Source organism: Pagrus major, chromosome 20 (assembly GCF_040436345.1).
Source record: "Pagrus major chromosome 20, Pma_NU_1.0".
NCBI lineage: Eukaryota > Metazoa > Chordata > Actinopteri > Spariformes > Sparidae > Pagrus > Pagrus major.
Window position 1 is genome coordinate 12,241,579 of NC_133234.1, and position 24,620 is coordinate 12,266,198.

Genomic DNA, 24,620 nt, shown 5'->3' on the forward strand with positions numbered 1-24,620 from the left:
TTCTGGGGACCGATACACTGAAAATATATCTATACACATGCTCTGTCCTACATAGGGAGAGAGTGAGTGAGTGAGAGAGAGAAAGAGAGACATTGACAAAAAGAGGAAATGAGTTGAACTGACTGTCCATTAGGCCTTTATAGTACATAGTGCTGGGACTGTACTAATGAATATTTATTTGAGAGGAGATACCCCTGCAGCACACAGGCAACACTCTGTCACAACAAACTCTATAGAGCATTTACAGAGATGTGAGTAGTGACAGTTAGATATTTTAACAAAAGATAGTTAATAAAACAATTTCTAATTTAAAATTCAGTGAAATTGGAAGGAAACATTAAAATCTCCAAGATCTAACATTATTTTTTATTGTGCACAATTTGCATCGCAGTAAACTTGAGTTTGACTTATCAGCCAACACATGAATAATGTTTTGTTTATAAGGAACCCCAAGGACTAAAGAAACTAAATGAGCTCCAAAGTCATTATTGCAACTTTGCTAGACTTTGCAAAAAAAGCAACGTGTACAGAAAAGGCAAGAGACAAGAGATACCACTAATCTCTCTCTGCAAATCCCTCCATCCATCCATCTTTCGTTACCAGGTGCTCAAGGAGGGTATCCGTCTCTGTCCTCGTTAGCATGATTAATCGGTTCCTGATTTTTCATCTTGCTTTCACTCAATTTCCTATCTGTGGACTCACGTCGGCCCAGATCTATCGAATTCCTCTGTTTGAGTCTCCACATGGCTTCTAATCATCAGAAGTCAAGCTGCCGGATTGGCATCCCACGGGTAGACCGACTCGCCAACTTCTGAAATCTTCAGATGTTCCTCTTTTCTACTCATCTCTACATTGCATGACTGTTGAAATTTTTATCCAAGTTTTGAGTTAGAAGATCAGGAAAAAAAGCTATTGTGTGACATCATTGATTGTGTTTTGTAACTGTTAAAATAGTAATCAGGTGCCCATATGAACAATTTTTGGTGGATATTATTATTCCTTATGTTCATACTGGCCATGAACAGATCCTGTCTTGGTGCACGTCCAATATAAGTGATGTGGGACAAAATCTTCAATGAGTGTATGACTCATCTGTAGCTAAATTTTATTTGTTTATTTTGTAATGTGTAGGTATGCAGATCTTTAAAAACACATGCTAATGCTAAAACAAATATACCAATACAAGTAGTTATGTCTCTTGCTGAATTCGTTTCCCCTCTTATGGTCCCAAAATAGATATTCAAATGGTTCATACCTGTGTGTTTTTCTGATATGGAATAATTGAACGTCATTGTTTGACAGCCATATATTTGGCATCTGCCCTCCACAGTTAATTACTAGTTAATGGGAAGAATTGGCGTATCACCTGCATGCAAAATTGGGCTTTGGTGTAAACTTATTTGTCCTTTGTCCTTATTTGGTAAAATCCCTCAAATCACATTCACAGATTAACCTTGGACAAGAATTTTGTCTCACAACAGCTTAGACTGCAGGACTTAAAGTTGTGTCCAGCCACATTTATAAAACTACTTGATACAACATCAGCTGTAATAGGTATGAGCAAAACGTCATAAATCTTGCACACCAAAAGATAATGGTTGCTTTCTGTCCGTCTGTTATCCGTGGTGGCCTGCATTTCCCAGAGACCATCATAGCCTCTTAAACTCTGCCTTCACAGCAAATTAAGGAATTAAATCAGATTTCAGATGTTTTATATCACTGCCCTTTGTGAACAATAAAAAATAAGCCTAAATTCTTTCTGACATTACAAGTAACCCGTACTTAGGATGTGCAGGGTGCACTGACCATTTTTGAATATAGAAGTAAAATATCAGACAATAATCAAATAAATCAATCGGTCATATTGACGGAACAATACAAGCGAGTGGTTGAAAAAAGAGGAGATTCAGTGTAAGACAGTGAAAAATGAGTTTTCTGCCTCTGAGATGATGCAGAAAGACAGCTCTGTCAGGAGAGTGAAATTAATTCCTCTCTCCCACCACAGTTTTTCCCAGGAGAAAGAAAAGTCAAGACTGGTTGGAGAGATGATGGCCAGCCCAGGGACAGGAGAGTCAAACAGCTGGCAAAAGAAAACTGACTAAGTCTGAGCTATTGTGTTAGCGTAGGAGTTGAGTGACAAGACGGGGAAGGCAAAGACGAGACAAGCTGCCTCATTCGTGATGGTGGAGGAGAGCGTTTCAGGACGTGTGATTGGGGTTGCCATAATTAGAACATGACATCAAATAGCCTTTCTTTTTCTACAGATCTCTACACCTCCGTTCATCCTGCTTTTATCCTTACGTTACTGTAGTTTTTGGCCTAGTTCCCCCACTCATCCCTCTTCCAGTAACGGTCGTCCTCTCGCCCCCACTTTTTTCTCTCAATCTGATTACTCTGCTTTATGCAAACTACAACTCTCTTTGTCTTTCTCTCTTGTGTATTCCCCTTTCGCTTTTACTTCCCAATTATAAGGCTCCTGTCTACTCTCAGCCTGTCCCTCTGGTTCCTTATCTGGCCTAGTGCAGACTCAATGTTGTTCAATATTTGATGAGACTTTGTTCATAAATCAACCTCCTCTATTCTCTCCTGGTGTACTTGAATGATGGTGTTAATCTGGATGGTGTTAGAGTGGTTTCTGGCCTAAATGTGATACAAATATTTTGAACATGTAAATCATACTCATAACAATGGCTAGCGATGGGTCCTATAGTGTGCAGTCCCCTACAAATACTGGTTAAATGTATGCTGAATATGGATTTCAGGTCTTATAATGTAGCTATTGATAACCACTGAGGGCCCTAAATGTACTGCCTGTGGTAAAAAACCTTAATGAAAAAAAGTTTTATATATGTAAGCCAGCCTCACACTCTCTCCAAAGCACTTTTTTATTAGATCACTTTCTCCTCATATATCCTAGATACCATACGACCCAGTCCGTGATAAGCATTAGAAAATGGATGGATGGATGGATTGTTAGATACTTTGTTCTCGAGTGGTTAAGATTTTTTCCTCAAACCGTTCTTCAATTTTCTGGTCTTCCTTTCTGTTGTGGTTCACTTGCTCTGACAGACATTGTGTTTGTGTTGAAGTGGCCCACCCTGTCACTCCCAGCGCATCTTGGGAAATCGACCACGGTCAGTCCTCTACCCTCTGTGGTATCCCTCTTTCACCCAGAAATGCTCAGCAAGCTGACTTCATTTTAGCCAGTGAGACATACACAGACCAGGATTGGACTGTTTTGCATACATCAATCATTGAAACATTGCTGACTTTATAATTATACCATTTATAAATCAGGTCAAATTAAAAGTTGCAATTACTGCCATTTAAAGTGTTGCTGGACTTAGTCAGGTTTACTATTTTTATTCTGACCATTTTCCAAGATGAAAGTTCCAGGTCAATCTTTCTTGATCTCTTTTTCAAAGGTCTAAAAATGTATTCATTCCATTTCCCTAAATCCAGACTCAAGAAAAAGTGGTTGCAAGATGAATAACAGTACAGGAAAGCATACAAAACACAGAGCTTATTTTATCACACATTTCTCCAATCTTTGCTTTTTTTGTGAATTGTGAAAAGATTGCAACCAGTAGCCATCTACAACCGATGACGAGGGGTCATAATTAAGATGTTGCTTAATTTTTAAGGGGCCGCAAGCCAAAAAGGATGCCGTAATCCATACCCAATTTGGATTCTGATGCCTTACCTTACTTAATACTAGAATTACCTCTAACTTAACCAACGAGCCAACCTCCAACACCTTGGGTTTTTTTTCTTCATCTTTCATTTTGTATTCAAAACCCCCACCAAGGAAGATCAAAGAAGTCCTCTTGTTAGAGAATTTTAAATATGGATAAACACCGATCAGCCACAACATTAAAAAGGTGAAACGGGTGAAGTGAAAAACATTGATCATCTTGTTACAGTGCAATGTTTTACTGTTTACCACCCGCCCAAACACCATGCAGACCAAGTACACCCCCGATGACCGTGGCCTCCCCGGCAGGACAATGCCCCCTGCCACACTGCAAAAAAAGCTCACGGAGTCAATCTGCCCTTCAAATTCCTCAGATCCCCATCCGTGGGCAGTGCCAGGACGAGTCTGATCCATGGAGGCAACAACATAGATTGCACCGTTTTCGCTGTAATTGTTGTGTAGCAGTGGTGGCAGGGGGTAAATGATGGTATTTGTTCTGCCTCGGTCCCTGTTGGTCTTAGTTTAATGGATTGCAGCACTATTGTTTGTATTTAGTTTCCTGATCATGATTAAAGGGCTGCTTCTATGCACTGGGCATTATGCTTGTTTTGTTATCTTGTTTATTGTTTTCAATATCCCATTTTATCTAGCTGTGCTGTTAATGTTCTTTCTGTGGAGGTGGACTACACCTGAATGTATGCAGAGGAAACACTGGATTGGACTTGACTCTGACCCATTGATGCATGGACACAGAACCTCTGGGGGTGTCCTGTGGTGTCTGGCACCAGGGCATAGGTGGCAGAACCTTGAGGGTTGTGAGGTCTGGCCTCCATGGACCAGACTTTTACCGGCATATCCAACAGATCCTCAATTGGTATTTGAACTTGGGAATTTGGAGGCCAGAGTGGCGCCTTAAGCTCTTTGTGACTATTTTAGAAACATTCCTGTGCAGTTTTTTGCAGTAAGGCAGTTTGGATTGTCCCGTTTAAATAGGCGACTGCATCAGGGAATGCCATTGCCATGAGGGGTGGACTTGGTCTGCAGCAAATCTTTGTGTGTGTTGTACATTTTAAGTGGCATCGAATTGAATGCCAGTATCCAAGGTTTCCCAGCAGAGCATTGCATTTTAACAAGATGATCATGTTATTCACTTCACCTGTTAGTCCTTTTAATGTTGTGGCTGATTGGTGTACTCTATGACCTCTTCATCAAATGTCTCTGTTGGATCGCTGGCTCTTGGCTAGCTTCTTCATCTCTCCATTATTATTTATGTCAATTACAGGCCACTGTAAGCTGTGCCAGACACCTGTCGATGTCCTTGGTCACCGATAGAGGTTGATAAGTCAAAAGTCATAGATCACTTAATGCCCCTTTAACCTCCATTAACACCATGATTTCTACATATTTTATTAATAACCGATTGACCCTTTATCTGCATGTTGGTAATCTGTGATTGAATGAGTTTTGATCTGTGTCCTAATTTGAGTTGTGTCTCCATATTCTCATGTGATATTTTATTGAGTTCCATCTGTCCATCTAAGTGTTCTGGTACCCATCTATTTCAGACTCCCAACTCATATGATATTCAGAGCACCAAACTGCCAATGAGACAGTGGGAGATTCCCCACGTCATTCACCATCATTAAGGCGGCTGTTGGCAATGGTCCAGATCTGCATGATGGCAAAGCCCCTGTAGCCAGACTTCACCACAGAAAAACCAGGACAGAACATATGGAGGCGCCAGTATGCCAAATCTGAAAAGCAATGAAACAATCTTAAAGCAAAAATCCACCCTGGTTACGACTGTTTTCAAGTAGCTGCTGGTGATGCAAGTTGTATTTGTGGGTCCATTTTATCATTTTATGGTACTTTCTCCTCCCTGCAGATAACTGGCCAGATACAGGCATATTTTTCATGTAGATTCAGTTTGTATGCAGGAAATGTTTTAGCTATCTTAAGAGGTTTTGATGTCAGTCCCTGAAGATCAAAGAACAAAGTCCTCTTTGTAGGCTTTGTACAGACATTCATGAAAAAATAAATCTGTTGCACTTAAAGAATCTTTTCCACTTAAAGAGCCCGCAGTTGACCAGAGTGCCAGGTAGCCACAACGCTTGTTTGATTTTAATGAAGGGGCATGACTTTTCTCTGCTGGAGAAACTCCTGCACCTTTGCAGCATACTTCAAATCAAATTGAATTGGGCATATTCTCACAAAAAACGTACAAGCTGTGCAAGAAACAGACTATGAATGTATGTAGAAGACAGGATTTGCAAGCTCCTTGAAGCAATAAAAAAACCTGCTTATTCTGTCTTGTGAAGGGCTTGTTGCATGAGCGAAATGTCCTCATAGTAATAAAAAATATAAAATGCAAGTCTCCTTCAAAAACAATCCAATCCAAGACATTTTCGTTTTGCAAAAATCCTACAGTGTGCCTTGGATTGAGTGACTTGCATTTTATATTTTTTTCAAGACTATACATATTTCACCTATGCAATGAGCCCTTCAGAGGATGAAATAAGCAGAAGTTTCTGAAGAGCACCTGTATGTGATCACCATAAAGACCCAGCAGCGCTGCCACTCCATTGCCTTTGAGATGAGTAAACCTGTTCCCACTGAAGAATACACAACCTCGATGATTTACAGATTCTGCATGAGTGCATGTGATCAGTAAGTTCTCAGCAATTGCAGGTAAAGGAATGTTTGAGGGTTGAAAATGCTATAAGCTATAATCTTTCTACACAGCAATGATCAAAGCACAGTCCCAGTGTTCTGTGTTGTGAATCCACCACCTTGCTTGAGCAAATGAATTTCATTTGGTTTGGAGTATACCGCCAGCCATATTGTTCTTATTTTGGCTGGACAGAACATTGCGCAACAAGTTCAGGCATGTTTCTGAATGTTGTCAGTTTCACATCACTGAACCATGTCGATATCATCAAGGAAGGTGTAGGAACAGTCAGTACACCAAGAGGTCGATAACAACACCTCGATTACAAAAAACACCTGCATCACAGTGAACATGATGTGTAACAGTGGACAAGTAACTGAGGGTGGAATTTTCCTTTAAGGAGCTCACATTTAGCTGTTAGCCCTGGGTTGTACCTCAGACATAGGTCGGCTCCATTACCACTAAAGTAGCAATGATCTTGACCTGGTGTGAAACTAAATTGCATATCCAACTCACTCTCTTCTGCAAAGAACCTGTGATGCAAATTCACAGAGTTTATATATAGAGCGTCTCTATCAGCCTGCTATTCCCCGATGCATTCCCAGTGGCTAAATGGAAAATGTGGACCAGCTCTGTGCTCATTCACACATGTGGACTTATTAGCATTGCCGGTGGCTAGTTTCTCTATTATTGCACGTGTCTTTTTACATATTTGAAATACACATTCTTATTCTGCTTGAATAGAATAATAATAGAATTGTTCACTCTTTCAATGAAATGATAAAAGTTAAATGACCAAAGTTTACTCCCTTCTCTGCCTGTTTCCCACAGCATGTTTCTAAGGATGAAGCCAGTCACATGGGATAGCCATGTTTTGTCTCCATGACAGCTATGTCACTGAGCCCTCTCTGCAGTGACTCCTGCACCGCAAAGGATGCTGGGAAATAACGAGCACTTTTATCCCGGTCAGGATGACAAAGATGGGGAGGATGACGAGGAGGAAGAGGAGCAGGGAGGAGAAAACAGAGAAGGAGAAGGTGGACGTGACACGGAGGATGGAGGGTTAGAGGGTCTGGAGGAGAGGGAAATGACCGGAGGACGACCACCCTGGGAAGGGAAAGGTGGTGAGGTGGTGAAACCAGCAGCCATTGTGGTCGGTAGACAGAGAGCAGACCGGCCACTGAGGCCGGGTAACCTGGGCAACCGGGGCATCGCATACATGACCAATCAAGCCCCGCTGCATAAGCAACAGCATAATCTCATCGCAGCCAATCAGCAGCCTCATCACCCAGGCCTGAATGCGCTGCAGAAGAGACGAGCTCTCATGGAGCGCAGCATGACCACGATGGTTCCGCTGGAGGACACTTTCCTGACCATGATGGTGTTCCGCATTGGAATTCCTGATATCAAACAAACAGTAGGTGCATGTTCGCATCAAAAACACTATGGCCAGATATAATACAAAAAAATGTCATGAAACAAAGACACCTACATTTGAAAAAATCCATTCCAAAAATGAGGAAAAGTTGAGGCAGACAAAAATAATGTAGCACAAAGGTCAGTTTCTCATATCTAACATTTAAAAGAATGAACAGTCATTATCGTAACATTTAAAAGTCTAAGAATCTATGTTTAAAAAAAGTCTCCCTCGCAAACAGGGCACTGACTGTAGGTCTTTCCAAATGAGGAAGTAGTTCAAGCCAAGTCTCTCTGGTATTACTGCCTCGGAGAGAGATAGCTTTAATCCGACAAACAGAATTTAAAAAAGTAATGATATAATAGCTTAGGCTACTTTACAATGTTAAGGCAGTAATGCATTTTGCATTTACTGATCTGATCTTTGTGCAAGTACAGACAAAAGTAAACTTGTTAAGACCATTTTTGTAATGGCAGGGTTTATTGTTGTATTTAATGTGTTATTCTAAAACATACTGTATGCTGGTATATAGATTTGTGGCAGTTTTCAAACATTGGTCAACAGAGGTCTGATAAGAATACAACCACAAAAGGGTTCTGGTCCCCACTTTTCCCATTTGAGGCCCTACAGCAAGCATGTCAGGCAGGCACTTGGTTGCTGTGTTCATCCTCTATTTTTTTAAACCCCACATTCACTTTGTTTTTTAACTTGTTCTAACTCTCCAGGCGGAAGCTGAAAATACACAAACTCATACCGTTTCCCTTCTAAACCCAACCATCCTGTAAAGATTTAAAACAGTAATTTTGCAGCAGTGTTGACTCTACACCTGTGTCAAATGACCAAACAGTTAAATCTCTTACTTCAAAGCATTTTCATTCCACTCGTCCCAAGAGCCCAGGGATGAGTCCCAAAACGTAGTAGGAGAAAATACAGAGCTTGACTTGTGTTGAGCATCCTGCGAGGGCAGGCTTTTTCAGTCAACAACACCATACAAGCATCTGCCTTAGGTCGGGCATGGTCATAATTAGTTTCCAGAACTGAAGTTAGTATCAATTCACACTTCCAGCAGCTCTCAGCTGTACGATGGTGGCAGGTGAGAATTGTCCAGCCCACACACATCATATCCAGGTGAGAATGGGTGCACCACTGTAACCCCTCCTCCTATCTTTCCTTCTCCATTTTCAACTCCCTGAACATACCGATTGTTCTACATGTCAGCTAATCTGCCCTCAATATAACAGTAATTGCTAATTATCTAATAGGTTTTTAATGAGTTTGGGGAGAGCTGGGGAAGTGAGTGACGCTGGAAAGGAAGAAATATGTGAAAGGCATCAGTGTTGCTGTTAGGTCTCAACCACAGGCATCATTTTGTGCTCTGCACACCACTGACAAACACTCCGCACCAACCAAACCTCGGAGCAGAACTGTTATTGAGCTGAATTAAAGGGAGATGAAGAGTAGGGGGGTAAATATCAGGAGCTAGTTAAAGAGAGCCAGAGAGGAAATGAATGCTGTGAAGAGAGAGTTGGGGAGTGAGTAAGCAAAGAAGAAGATATATGAATTTACATAAACCAAATTACTGCACAGTGAAGGTCTAAATAACTCTCCTGAGTGGGGACAAGTAGTGCCAGAAAGATCTCTGAAAATCCTTGATTGTATAAAACAGAACAATGGTGAAGTGTCACAGTAATATACAGTATACATTACATTAGACTCCTCTCCCAGGGATTGGCCACTCGATCTCTTTCTTAAACACACACACACACACACACACACACACACACACACACACAGACACAGAAGTATATGCACTCTTACACTCCCATAAGAACGCACAAACACACATACTTTACAACTCAATTCATTTGCGTGCACACACACACAACACACACACACACACACACACACACACTCCTCATCATGTGGTTTACCTCCCAGGGACCACCAAGACATTGCTACGGCAACGGGTGCCTGCCTTCACTAATGAACCGGTTGCCATGCCAATAGAGTTGGCTACACTATCAAATAGTGCAACCTAGTGGTGGGGGGCTGTGGGGGGAGTGGGGGGCTCCAGGGGGGATGCAGAGAGGACATGGAAGTGTGCTGAGCTGTGCAATTTTACTTACAGTTCTCTGAAATGGAACAATAGCACAGAGCATACATCTCATTCAGACCACTCAGCCCTGCTGTTAAAGCCCCGCTACCGGTCAGCTGTGTCCTCCGGCTCCATACTCTAATAAGAAAAGCACAAAAACGAGATGGCCTTCCTGTGGAAATGCAAGAAAATGGAATAATATGAGGAAATGGGCAGTGCACAAATCACTGTGAAATCTAGTTAGGCATACCACAGACACATAATAGATCTGAGGTATTTTTTCATCTTGGCCTGTGAGCCTCTGGTGTATCACACACAGACATACAGTAAGAGGCAAAGGAGCTTTTCTCTCCAGACTGGTTCTTTCTGTTCTGGATGGTGGTGCAAATCTGATATTATGCATGCAGAGATCAAAGAGGACAGTAACTAAAGGGAAATATTTATCCCAGTATAGAATCTTTACTTCTTCAATAGGGGCTAAGAGAAAAAGTGGTGTGAAAATACAGTAGATGCATCTTATTTCCATGAATTTGGCAAATGATTAATTATTTAGAAGTAATGTATTCATATTCTGCACACACCACATTCTCATGCATTCATCATTCACCATCTGATGTTAAAACCCTCATGCAACATTATTAACCCATAATAACCAAATCACCTTAATTACTGTATTAACCAAACTGACTTAATGTTGCTGAAATTGTGTGTATTAATATAATTACGTGTATGTACAGATTACATACAAGAAAAACCTTAGATAGACTAAGATCAGAGAAACAATTATAAAAACAAGGCTAAAAAGTACGATGTATATAGACGGTTTACTTCTGGATAAGTAGCAATACTACAATACAAATACACATACAGAAGTATTATCACCAAAATTTACTTTAAAGTATCAAGGTGAAGTCCATCACCTCATTAGGCGTATGCGTATGGTTTAATATTATTGAACATGTCAGCAGCTTTTTTAATCTTCTAGCTGTTGATGTAGAGAGTATTTTATCATATATCAAGGTATTACAAAATAACCTGCAACTGAGACTATGCATGTGGCTAGCTAGCTATAATGTTGAGCTATAATGAGTATAAACAACAATATTACAGTACACCGGACGTGAAGCAGAAGTATGAAGTAGCATATAATGGAAATACTCATGTATAATCAAAAATGTACTTAGGTACAGCATTCAAGTCTTACACGTGAAGCTAAATTGCAATTAGCCTCCATAGTAGGTTAACTTACTTTTCTAGATTGGCTAAGCTAACATTAGCTCGCTTACATGATCCCTTAACCTACAGCCAATAAGCTACTTGGCTCATCTGCTGCCCTTCTTGATTCTGTGACTGTTAGTATGGTTGGATAAAAAAGATAATTTTAACATAACATACATAACATATATTGAAACTCCCTTCAAGTTTACAATATATATATATGTATATATATATATATATGTATATATATATGTATATACTGTATATTTCCTTTTACCTTTAGTGAAATCTAACAGTATAGATAGTTGTGCTTATCAATATAGACACCAATATGGAGGTATAGAGGTTTATCTGGGTTGCTCAAAGCATCGCAAAATTTCTTAAAAATTTCAACAGCAACAACATTCTAGAAACAGTGTCCCTGTTGTTCCAGATAACCCAAAAACCTTGCTGTAAACGTTCACATTAAAGTACCCATTTTTTGTTTTTTAACTTGGTCTCTGAAAACTACACTACTAGTACATTTACTCAAAAACATGAGTACAAACTCCATTTTAAGCAGCTTAATACTTCAACTCAACTGCAATTCAGAGGCAAATATTGTACTTTTTATTCCACTATATTTGTCTGAGAAGCTTAAGTTATCAGAAACATCTCATTCAGATTACAGTTTTTCATGCCCTTCATTTCCAGTACAAACCATGTAGCTCCAAATGTAGTAATTGGTTTTGAATGTGAAAGTTTGTAATAAACTGAAGGATTAAGTGTTCCTTTGTTGGGTTGAGAAAATTCTCACTCTTATTAAACAAAAAAAAATTATATTTTAACCCTCTTGGATTAGTTGAAAAAATGCAGCGTCACAAAGCTGAAAGCAGAGTTGTTTTTGTTCACTTTTCACACGACACTGCAAACATATGATCTTATAGAATATGATGCATTGCTGTTAAACTACCCAGCAGTAGAATTCAAAATTAGCTTCAACATCTGTAGCAATAAAATGCAACATACACATGAATGCAACAGTAATATTAATCCAAATCATCATGTTTTATAGTAAAACACTGACGGGGAACATTTTAGTGGAGAACTAGTACTTTTACTTTTTATGCTTTAAGTACAATTAGCTGGTAATGCTTTAATATTTTTACCTAGATATGGTTCAGAATGCAGCAGTTTTACTTGTTGTGGAGTATTTTCAGTGTGGTATAATTTCTGCCTCCAGAGCAGGTGTAGACAAGAGAAACATTACTACATCTCCACCTTTGAGGCCTCTGACCTCCACGCCTCCCTGTGGTCTCTGTGTGTCTGCCAGAGGTGTCTCCAGTTTGACCTGGACTGCACAGTGTGGATCGCTAAGCAGCAGATCATCTGCTCCCTCACCGAGTCGTTGTGGGACGCCTACAACTACGGCCTCTTCCAGCCGGCTGGAGATGGACGGGATGCCAAGTTCCTGGAGGAGGAGCGTGCTCTGCGAGACTACTCACAGTCCTTTGAGAAAGGGGTGCCTTACCTGGAGGTATGGAGGCAGAAATGATGTGAAAGTGACTCAGTGTCCAAGTATGCCAGTAGCAGCAACAACCCCCCAGAAAATTTTGACCAGATGCTAAAGAAGTCTTCTAAAGACTTCTCCACACTGCCAAGAACACTCCACCACAGTCTGATGGGGATATACTTGATTTATTTATTTGTTGGCCCAAGAGTTGACAGAATTACATGTATTAAGTCTAAGAAATACTACAAATTAGCCTATAAACTATCCAAAAGGTGATGCTACAACCACCCAAATTCCTAGAAAATATATAGGACATGACCTTATTTTTCTGAGTGGTCACCACTGCCCTGGCTGAAAGCACTCTGTATAGATATTTGTATCATGTAGACATTTTTTGCGTGTTTTTGTAGGTATTGAATAATTCTCTAGATATTCTCTTGAAGAAAATACTGCTTTAACAAAAAAGTTCAGCAGCAGCTGTTACAGATGCAAATGTACTTTTTTACTCTTTTGCAGCTCCTGTAGTTTGATGACATTAAGACACTTTCAAAACTTAATAGCTCATAACTAAGTAAAACCAATAGGGATTGTTCTACAATTGCTGATAAATTACACAAGGATTAGGGTTTTTTTAAATTAGAATTCCCACGTTCAACACAGTAAATGAAATGTAATCAAACCTCCCCAAAAATAACATCCACCATGGATTTAATTGTATTTTCTACATTATGTAACCTACAAACTGAATTACATTTCCCCACTTTTTGAGGACGTGGACTGTGAGATGACATCAATATGAAGTTGTCATGCTGTGATAAGATTATCTCACAGTGCCCTCTGGTGGTCCAGCTACTAAATGTTGATGAGCCGGGTGGGGCTGAAAGAGTATCCTGCGCTTTGGCTTCAAACCAGAGTGTTTACATTCTTGGCGAGGTTCCAGATGAGGACATGTCTGCGTACTGATGAGGCCTTGTAACTAAATTCTGCTCCACAGCAGAATGTATCTCACAGCTCCATTAGTGCATGTATTTATAACATGAGTAATGCCAGTTTGAATCACTGTAATGCTTGAATTGAACCACTGGTTTATAGTCGTTTCTGGATACTGTTAGTTCTTAATGTGTACACCACTTACTAACAAGCACGTTGTAATTTTTTATTGTCAGTATTCGGCTACATGTTCTCCTTTTTCCACGCCAAATGCGCCTCTGGCTTGAAATAGCTGCTCTCTGGCTGTCTGAGGTGCAGTATGTGGTTCAGTTTGTACAGCACTGATGTGAAGACAGCACATCCAGTCAGGTGGTTCCCATTGACGCTGACACCCACTCAGAGAGGAAGTGGAAGGCGAACCCACCTGAAATCAATTTACTCATCTTTTGAAGGATGTTATGTTTACGACTTAATGTGACTGATTCTCTGGAGTATATTTAAATGCCAGAAAAAAAATTTCATTTCACCCCCTGATTTTTATTCCTGGCAGGAGAGAGAAGGCTGTGAAACATTTAGACCACCACATGAGAACACTGTGAAATACAGCTGCCCAGACATTGTTTAATTATTTTACATTTTAATATTTAAACACGCATTTTTTGTTCTGGTCAAGATGGTTCCTCCAATAAACCATGGTATAGGTGTCAAAATTGCCTGGAATAGGATATATTTTGAGTGAGTCCATTATATTATGAAATGTAGGGTATTGTATACAGTGTAATGTATACAGTATTTGAGATGGACAAACTGTTCTAGATACCAAATTTAGTTGTTAAAAGAGATTTAACGACGAATAAATAATCACCATTAAGTCTCTTTTCCTGCCAGTCTTCTTTGCTCCCACATACACAATTTACATATCAAGAAATGTATATTGACACTGACACTATCTATAGATAAAAGCTTTATGTCAAATATACATTTTGAAAAATGACTGGCAACTATTCACATAGGAATTTTACCTACATTACCTTATCAAACCAGACAAAATAATGCTGCATGCACCTTATTTTATTCGGAATCCATCTGTATTTTAGTGGCATGTTCAACCAGTTCGGCTTTACATGCGATCAAGCTTTACCCAAAAAACAGACAATTAAAATCTGACTCAGTATTGTAAAGAAATTAATCATGGAGCTGCTCCAAAGTCTTTGAGTGGGAGAGTGAATTCTGGAAACAGTGGAGAGAGTTTAGCTGTAGTTAACAAGAGTAATAGTGCTTTTTGTGCTTTAGAGCTGCAATGCTGAAATTAACTCAATACAAGTGTTTGCTCAAAAAGCACAAGCCAGCATTGTATGAACAAAAAATGATTTGATTTCTAACTTTGCCTCTGTGCTTTAAAAAAGAGGATTGTTCATATTGTAAAACACCAGCTAAAGTACAGATTTACAGCACAAGTAGTAACTAGTTTTGTTACTTCTCCTCTGTATGCTGTCACTGATAAACTGAGCTGTGTAGCAGTGTGATGAATCACCAATCATTTCACACGTATCTTTTTCCGGTCCACAGTTTAGGTACAAAACCAGAGTTTATAAACAGACAAATCTGGATGAAAAGGCTCTCTCCAAACTCAGCACAAAGGTAAATCTTCTCACGTCCATTGAACACTGCTGGTGCACAGTACTAATTTCTACTCGCTGACATCCATTTTTTCCTCCTCTACTCCTCTCTAGGCCAGTATGAAGAAGTTCCTGGATTATGTTCAGGCTGGAACAGTAGACAAAATGTTGAAAGTCCTCGAGAAAGGTCTCGATCCAAATTTTCATGACCCTGACAGTGGAGGTGAGTTTGTACTCCCACTGTGGAAATTATCCTTTTGAAGAGGTATATGGCTTCATTCTTAGAAGTGGTTTTGATGATATGAAATTCTGTAAGGGTGAATTTTAACTTTCACCTTTCTCCCTGCAATCTTCCCTGACCTACACCCCCTTCTGTGGGTCAGAGACCCCCCTCTCTGTGGCTGTGCAGTCAGGCCTGCCAGTGGAAGGCGTCAGGGTGCTGGTTCAGGGCGGCGCTCATTTGGATTTTAGAAACAGAGACGGTTTGACAGCGCTGCACAAAGCTGTTCGGGCTCACAATCATGCTGGGCTGCTGGTAAGGACTTTGAATTAAAATCACATGCTTGCAGACACACTCAAGTAGGACGAAATGATTATAAAGGTATTACAAGGACACACATACTCACATTAACATGTTATATAATAATGTAGAAGTGAATAAATGACCATTGTAAATGCTGCATCAAATGTGGGTGGTCATGATATTTAAAGATGGTGAGAAGTGTTTCACAATGCCTTAGATACTGAGTTAGTTTCAAGTTGTGACTGCTGCTTCTTTTCTTTGAACAATGTTCTTGCGATAGGGAACAGAGGCCTTTTTGGAGCTTTGGTACCTGTCTCATGTTGCTTTCAAAGACCCCATATCAAAGCCCTGTTTACAGGTCTACATATACAGACAGAATATGTACACCCACATGCTTTTCTTTTGTCTTACCAGGTTCTCCTGTCCCTCGGAGCATCTCCAAACTACAAAGACCGCTGTGGCCTGACCCCGCTGTACCACACTGTACTGACAGGGGGCGACACTACCTGCTGCGAGACCTTGCTGTACTACAGGGCGTGGCTGGGGACGAGGGACGAGAACGGCTGGGACGAGTCCCATCAGGTATCAATGGACAGTTTAAGATTTTTTATAATGAACTCCTCAAATACAACTCTGTCCGTCTATCCATGGTTTCCTTCCATATTTTTACGTTAAAGGATAAGTTCCCACAAAAGTGAAAGTGCAGTCATTATCTACTCACCGCCATGCAGATGGAAAGTCTGGTGAAGTTTCATAGTCCGCAAAACATTCCTGGAGCTTCACAAACAAACATAGTTGCAATATTCTTCTGAACAACTGAAGTTGAAAAATAAAAAAACAAATGAAAAGAACATAAAATGGCTCCATACAGCTCGTCTGGCATAATCCAAGTCTCTGGAATCCCAGAGATGCCAAATTGATTGGAAGAGACATTATTTACACATTCAATTATTTACACATTGTTTGGTATTGAAATTACCAAACAAGACCCTATTTACTTCAGTTGTTTAGGAGAATACTGCAATGCTTTTCTTGCTGTGAAGCTACAATAATGTTTTGTGGACTACAAAGCTTCACCCACCTTTCCATCGGCATGTGGGTGAGCAGATAATGACTAAATTTTCATTTATGGGTGAAATTATCCTTTAAGCATCTCTGGTCTTTGACTCTCATTGTGTATACTTAAGCAATGCACCGACGTCTCCTGTCTTATCTCTGTGGTTGATGTCATGTACCATCGCCCTCAGCCTCTCTCAGCATTTTCTCACTCCTCCTTCTCCTCTGTGCCTTCCTCACTCGTCTCCTCATTCTCTCTCCTTCCTCCCCTCCTTCTCTCTTTCCATAGCACAGGGATGAAGAGGAGTTTGGAATGGAAGAAATACATAAGGTACCCTTCATCCTCCCATCTCATCATCCCAATGGCCTTTCAGAGGCAAAGGCGCTGAGGATCGTGATTTGATACAAAATGTAGATAAACTGAAGTGACCACACAGTTTCTTTAAACCTGCTCTCATCTTAAGCTGAGACCAGTTCAGAAAGAGCTTTGGATATTACCTCTTTCTTACTGTAGATATGGGTGCATTGCCTACATTATGTCTCTGTGACATTCTGGTAAATTTGCGTTTGTGCTGCGAGCTGGTTGTCATGGTATTTTATTTTGGTTTTGCCGTGCTCTGTGTTTTCTTTCTTTACTTTGTACATATCTTGTGATATTTTAGTCCCCGCAGAAAAATATGAGGAAACCTCACAGGCTGCTGAAAGCTTGTTGCTGTTGTCTTAATGTTTTTTGTTGCCTTTCTTTTCCACAATGGTGCAATGTAATTGGCTCTGACCTGTTTTTCTGTAAGAATAATTATGGATCTAAATGTGGATGTAAGACATATTATTTCCCTTTCTTTCTCTCTGAATCTGCCCTGCAATATCTTTCATCCTCTCCAATTTTCTATTGTACTGGAACAGTCCTGTGTGAAATCTCCCTCTTCACTTTAAATTGTCTCTGACAATTTGTGGATATTTCTTTCACTCTCTTGACATTGAAAGGCGTGCCAGAATGGCTTCGCCCAGCACTTGGAGCATCTGCTGTTTTATGGGGCAGACACCGCTTCTCAAAATGCCTCAGGGAACACTGCACTTCACATTTCTGCCCTGTACAACAAGGCAAGTATGGAAACAGATCCCTCACATGAAACTATTATTACCATAATTATTATGCTGTTTTTAGTCTAAAGGTGTTAACCGATCACTCTCCCTCTTTGAATGATCAGGAAAGCTGTGTCCGCGTTCTTCTGTACAGGGGAGCAAATAAGGAGGCAAAGAACAAACATGGTCAGACCCCTTTTCAGGTAAATGTTTAAAGATATGATATGTAACATTTCTGCATTTAAACATCTATCACATCTCAAACTTTGGTTTATATTTTGCTGAGTTGTGTACTTGCATAGAAAAATCTGTCATTTTATTTACGGTAACAGTGCGTTGCAGTTGCTGTAACTTTCCGGGAGAGAGTCAGAGAGTGAGAAATGAAGTTGACAAACGTGACTAAACATAATGTGAACAAAACTTTTAAACATTACAGCGCCCGTAAGCATTTCTGCCTGAGATTTTCATCATTCAGTGGTGGTTGATACAATGAAAACAACAACTACTTGTCTATACTACTAGTTATATTGCATTTGCAAAGAGAAAAAGGAGACAACACAATAAAACAAGAAATAGATGTAATTACAATAGCTAGAACAATTGGATCTCATTTTGTTTTTTGTGTTTGCAGCTAGCTATAATGTCTGGTCACTTTGAACTCGGGGAAATCATCAAAAACCACAAAGACTCTGATATAGGTAAGCTTTCATGCCAGACTGTCTCAATCGGTTCCCAACATCTGCTTTTCTTTGAATCGATCATGTATTTGCCCTGACAGTCTCCCTTCTTTTCCCTAACAATCTGCCTAACTTCTCCCTCCATTTCACCCCGTCACATCAAACCCCTCTGCCCTTCCTCACGTCTTACTCCTTCTTACTCATCACCTCTGAACCCTCACCCGTGAATCTCACACCCCCATCTTCAGTGCCCTTTTTGGAATCGCCAAAGTATGTTCCCAAGCGAAAAGAGAGCGCCCACACCCTGCCTCTCCCCTCACTTCATTCCCACCCACTCCTGCGTGCTAACAGTGATAACACCATGTCCCAGTCTGACCCTCTGGCCCCGCCCAACAAGGCTGCAACCAATCCCAACCCAGGACAGGTACTGAGGACCATTAGGTGGATACCGATCTGCTGATGTTTGTGATATTACATATGCTTTCTTGCTTTCTCAGACTTTTAGTTATAGTGAGTTACAGGATCAGCTTTGATTTTGTGTGTTTCTGCAGGGCCAGCGCAGGGCCTCCATAGGCATGAGAAGCTCCAGCAGCCCCAGAACTCGTACTCGCTCCCCTTCCAGAGGGAGAGGAGGTCAAAGTGATACAGAGGAAAGGCACCGGCAGCCTAGGGGCAGACAGGGGTAAGTACATTCAAAGAGGAATAGTGATGTTTCTGATCAGCTCCTTCAGGGCCATCCACTAACAGCCTTCGTTGATCTCCAGTTACCATCATCTGTATTGCTGAACATTACTATTTGTGTCCCTGTTGCATACTATGTACTATTTTAAACTGCAAAATGTCATATATTTTAAGAGTGGTGTGGATTGATATTGTTGTCCTGCAAGTAACAGATATGGAGGAGCAAGTCATGGCCTGGAAGAAGTTTGAAAAATGTCAAACTGGTGCAGTTGCCCAGCTGACAGCTTTGAAATAGAGCCCGACTGATATGTCAGAGATTATAATTCAAAAAAGGTATTAGGGGTACATTCCCCTTGAAGTTTACTTTTTTGGTGCGCTTGTGTCAATTTAGACAATAGGGTTCATTGTTAAACTGTAAAATATTCTGCTTTGTTACATATCTTTGTCACAATTGTGTTTGTTAACCACATTTTTGGGGATTATTGCAAAAAATGTATTGACCAATATTTCAATTTAAAACTTTTTTACTCCTTAATATCGGAATCTTCATCAGCCCAGGAAATCAGGTATTAGTCAGGCTACACTTTGAAATTACAGTTTACAATGGTCTACAGCCATGCTAGCAGCTTTGTGAGGCTGTAAAGTGGTACTTTGAGCTAAATGCTAACATGCTTATAAGGGCAAATATTTACATGCTGAGGTGCAGCTGAGGCTGATGGGGATGAAATTATTTCTTACAAATATTTTGTCATAAACCAAAATATTGGACAAATTTAATTTATATTAACCTTGACATGAGTAAAGAAAAAGGATGCACCATCTAAGAACTATGAATGTCTGTGCAATAGTACAGATATATTCTTGCAGATTCCTGCAAGATTCATTAGATCACATCACGTGGCAATCCCTTCTGTGAAACAAACCATCTGGCACGTGAGGTTATGAAGTCGCAGTGTGATAGACATCTACCTCCACATACTGTACATTATTTCACATCAGTACATAACTCATTACACTAATTCATGTACAGTGTTATAAATATAAATAAGATATAAAATATACTGTTTATACAAAGCCTCACCTTAAACCCCACAGCTCATCATCACCACACACACACACAACTGGCCTTGGCTTCATCATATGCAGTAGACACACATATATTTAAAACAAGACAAAACTCAAACAAACAAACCATCACAAGACAAGGAAGAAAAAAAAAAGTCATTTTATGTCCATGCATACTGTAGGTTAAGACACTGAATATGGCCCATTTCCTAATCTAATCTTTCAAACTGTTTATAGGACATCTTTTCGAATGCTGCTCCTCATGCCATCTTAGCAGCCCATTGTTCGACGGAGGAAACCCCGTCTGCCAAACATAATATTCGTTTGGACTCAACTTCTTCCTAAAAGTCATCCTAAAACAAATAATATTGTTAGCACTTTCTAAATACCTGACGTACAATATGCATTGAATGCAAGACACTGTAAGTAGAAACAAGATTGCAGCATGTTTTCTTACTGTTGGTATGATGACTGATCTGATTAGTATGACTCAACTACTGACTGCCTCTGAAGTAGCCTTACAATCTGTATGTCGTCTCACTTTGTCTCACTTGTTTTTCCACACAGTCTTATCACGGTTTTGTAAGTGTCTCTCTCTCTCTCTCTCTCTCTCTCTCTCTCTCTCTCTCTCTCTCTCTCTCCTTCGCCCTCTGTAGTGCGACCTCAGCAGGCAGTGGGGGAGGTCAGATGAAGCGTATGTACAGTGCAGTGCCAGGGCGGGTTTATGTGGCCACTCGTGGCCACTCTGCCAGTGGAGACAGAGAGCTCTCACTTAGCAAAGGGGACAAAGTTAAAGGTGAGATAGAGTCTAGATTTATAAATCTGCCTGACAAGATTTAATCACTGTTATCAAAAATGCACTGCTGGCACTGGAATCATGTTGTTTGAAAGATAATAAGCTGAACGTTCTCAACTACAGATAATTTGGTGTGATGCAGAGATACTTCTAGTGCAGATGCAGGAAAATATGTAAGCGGCTGTATCTAAGAGAGGATTGTAAACAAGAGAAATGACAAGCGCCAGCAGACACATCCAGTCATCGCAAAGCAATACATGCTCCTATTTATTCTCAGTGGAGAATGTTGTTATAAAAAAGGTAGCTTAAGGTAAACAAGAAAGGCTGAGAGAATGATATAAAACAGTGTTTGTGAGTGGATTTATGATCCAAATTAAATTCTGTCCACCTTTCTATGTCTGTCTGTTTGTCCCTCTATTCGTCTGTTTATCGGTCTGTCTCAGTGTTAAGTGTAGGTGAGGGAGGATACTGGGAAGGAACAGTGAAAGGTCGCACTGGCTGGTTTCCCTCAGACTGTGTGGAAGAGGTGGCTGGTTTTACCAAAGACAATCGAACAGGTGAGACAAAACCAGTGGTAGTCTGAAAATATTGTTCTGTCCACGGCAAATTTCTAGCCTGTTTTATTCCATTATGATTTTGTGATAATCTGTTGAAAGACTGATTTTGAAGGAAGTTATATTTTAATTATTTAATGTACCGTTTTTCTCATTTAATCATTATTCATCAATTGACAGTGTTAATGGTTGTGAGGGAACAATGTCAAGAGGTGGGTTAGTAAGACACATAACAATCATACACACTAACACATGGATTAGATAAAGGCCATGCTGAAAAATGGGTTACACACTCCCTCAGGCTGGAATTATCCTTTAAGTCACTGTAACACCCAGCACATGCCACACTCATGCTTACCAGCAGGCCCCTTTTGCAACAGACAGTGGCACATGTACAGTACAGACACTCACTTTCCTCCCATTTTCACAGCTGCATTGTTCACGCAGCAAGCAAACCATATGCCACACAGAAGACAAACAAACAGGATGTTAATATATTTGATTCATTTGTGTGCCGCGCTGAAGACACAACACTTGTGCAAAAAGACAGAGAGGTGTCATGACAGAAGCTGAAGGTTTAAATCAAGCATGTGTTTTGCCTGCTTATGCCTTGCAGAGACACGCAGCGAGAAAGCCAAGAGGAAGCTTTTCCGTAACGTCACTGTCGGAGCCTATGACGGCACCGATGGCCCCAGGTAAGAAAAGTTGCTGTGACCCTTCCAACATGTGATCAGTTGATAAGTACGTTGGGGCAAAGAGTTGGCAGAGAGTCAGTCCTGCAGTAAAATGAGCGTGCTGCGTTCAAGGGGAGACACTACAGGTTAAAACTTCCAAAAATACATCAACAGAGCTTGTAGAAAGGTGTAAAATAGAAGTATTTCTTTTCCTTTGAGATTGTGAATTAATAGTCTGTGTAAGAATTGTGGTTGGTTCCAGCTTCTAACAATATTTGTCAGCCAATAGTGTAACACTATTGGTATCAGGTGATATATCTGTTTCAACAGCGAACAACAGTCTTGGTACTTGCCAGTTTGTGGAAAAAACATAAAAATCTCTTAGTTAGAGTATGCGGCCAGCATACTGTAGTGCATCACATTCACGAGCTAACTTTAACATCGCCAACGCTAGCAAATGTTAACGTTAAAATCAGAAAACGTACTGTTTTATAAAATTTGTATCCTGTCTACCATCTTTTGTCTAAAAGTGAATGGAATTTTAAAGGCTGTTTCCTCATAATCCGAACCAGAAATCTCCACTTTAGTAGCACGTACATATACCAACGTTTCCAGTTGTATTCCTATGTATATTCTGATGGTTTTTATAGAGGAGTTTGTTCATTTATCATTTATAACCTGATTTATATTACATTTATTGCTAAAAACGTGGCAAGAAAATCCCTTTTTATGCCTTTTTTATGTAGACAGTATATTCTATTCCATGGAGTGATGTAAAGGGATTACCAGTGTTACCTCTGTAAAAACCTTTCAACAACATGAAACAAGAATTTTGAGCCTGGCTTCATCCAATGTTTAGATTTCTGTTCTGGAAATGTGTGCAAATTAATGTATTTAATTAGTTTGCCTCATTTGTTTATTTGAACATAAAATAACAGAAAACCTATGAAACAAAACATTATTGTCTTAATGTAAGTAATTAACTGGGGAAGTTTAATGGTGACATCCTGTTCACAGGAAGTGTCTCCACTACAGTCAACTGGAAAGTCTGAATTACTGAAAAAGTGTGTGTGTCACACTGTCCCAGACTTCTGTACCAATGCATGCTGGGGCAGGCCTCAGCCCCTCGTAACCCTGCACAGGATACCAGTTTAAAAAATAGATGGACTAATAAAACTAAAATAAACCTGATTGGCTGCAGCGTCTTATATAGCTGTGGATTGTCACATAGTGTGGGCAGCAACTGAACTGTCTGCTCGCTGGTTTATTACTGTAAGATAAGACTGCGAGGCCAGTCAGGGTGATGGAAATAGTTGACACGCTCTTATTTTGCAGGTAACAGGACGCTCTTGAGTGTGTGTATGTGTGTGCATGTTGTGCTTTCATGTCTTCCTGTGTGCTGTATGTGTCTGTTTTCTGCTGATCCTGAACAGCGCTCGTTCTCTATTGTTTCCCCACATGAAAACGTCAGCGCTGAAAGCACAAAGAGCAGCCATGTCATTTTCAGCTCTGCCCCTTTTTGGCTCCACCAGACAAATGCACTTGTCTCCCCGATACCTCCATCCACATGCCTCTCTCTCCCCTCTGCTTGCTTGTTTACACTGAACACAATAATGCCATAATGAAAGGTAGAGGAGGGGGGTTACTTCTCCTCCTGTGTGGCATCTGTGTGAAGCTGCAGCTCAGCCCTGGGCAGCTGCAACTGTGTATTATGAAGCTATGCATGTTTGTTTGAGAGTTAGTGTGCGTGTGGATATGCCTGTGTGTGTCTTTGCGTGTACATACATCATCCTGCTGATGAGTCATGAGGAGGATGAAACACCAAGTGTTGGTTAGGTCCCCGGGCTTGTGAGAAGGACTTACCAATCGCCACCCTGGGGGGTTTTACAGCCTCTTACACATTGTAGCTGACATTACCCTTGTGCTGAGCAGCCCTCACTGTCATTCAAAAAAGGCTTTCACTTTAATGCAGCTGCGCTCGTGTTCTAAATGGAAAAAAGCTGCCACTGGGGTTGTATTACCTGTGCTAAGTTGGTTAAGCGTAATTGCAGCACCGTGGTGAAGTGGTGCTCAATTAAGAGCAAGGTGATCCGGAGCATGTTCCCTCACTGCAGGGAGAATGTCAATTACTATTTCAGAGAAGAGGAAGAGTGTTTGTCAGGCTGTGTGGTGATGACAGCTCTGCTTTAGAGGAGAGGAGGCAGATATGGGAGGGAGGGGGGAAAGTTTGCAAATGTGTGTGTGAGAGAGTAAATCCAGGGTGAGAATCAGCTGTTAGTATATCTGTGATACAGCAGTCAGTGGATGTGCAAATGCGCTGTCTCTCCCTGTGTCGCTTTACGTTTATACCCATCCCCCGCATCCCCACCCCGCCAATC

At 40.5% G+C, this 24,620-nt stretch overlaps 1 protein-coding gene across 1 annotated transcript in view; it reads left to right on the plus strand.

Annotated features, from left to right (window-relative positions):
* Positions 1–7,296: 7,296 nt before the first annotated feature.
* Positions 7,297–24,620, plus strand: part of LOC141015688 (SH3 and multiple ankyrin repeat domains protein 1-like) — a 31,322-nt gene continuing 13,998 nt past the window's right edge. The window contains exons 1-15 of the mRNA XM_073489838.1: positions 7,297–7,779; positions 12,405–12,608; positions 15,084–15,155; positions 15,248–15,356; positions 15,517–15,668; positions 16,071–16,238; positions 17,002–17,043; positions 17,697–17,813; positions 17,921–17,998; positions 18,427–18,493; positions 18,721–18,896; positions 19,024–19,154; positions 20,875–21,014; positions 21,458–21,571; positions 22,185–22,263. Of these exons, the coding sequence (XP_073345939.1) occupies positions 7,297–7,779; positions 12,405–12,608; positions 15,084–15,155; positions 15,248–15,356; positions 15,517–15,668; positions 16,071–16,238; positions 17,002–17,043; positions 17,697–17,813; positions 17,921–17,998; positions 18,427–18,493; positions 18,721–18,896; positions 19,024–19,154; positions 20,875–21,014; positions 21,458–21,571; positions 22,185–22,263 (2,132 nt within the window). The remainder of the gene's footprint in view (positions 7,780–12,404; positions 12,609–15,083; positions 15,156–15,247; positions 15,357–15,516; positions 15,669–16,070; positions 16,239–17,001; positions 17,044–17,696; positions 17,814–17,920; positions 17,999–18,426; positions 18,494–18,720; positions 18,897–19,023; positions 19,155–20,874; positions 21,015–21,457; positions 21,572–22,184; positions 22,264–24,620) is intronic.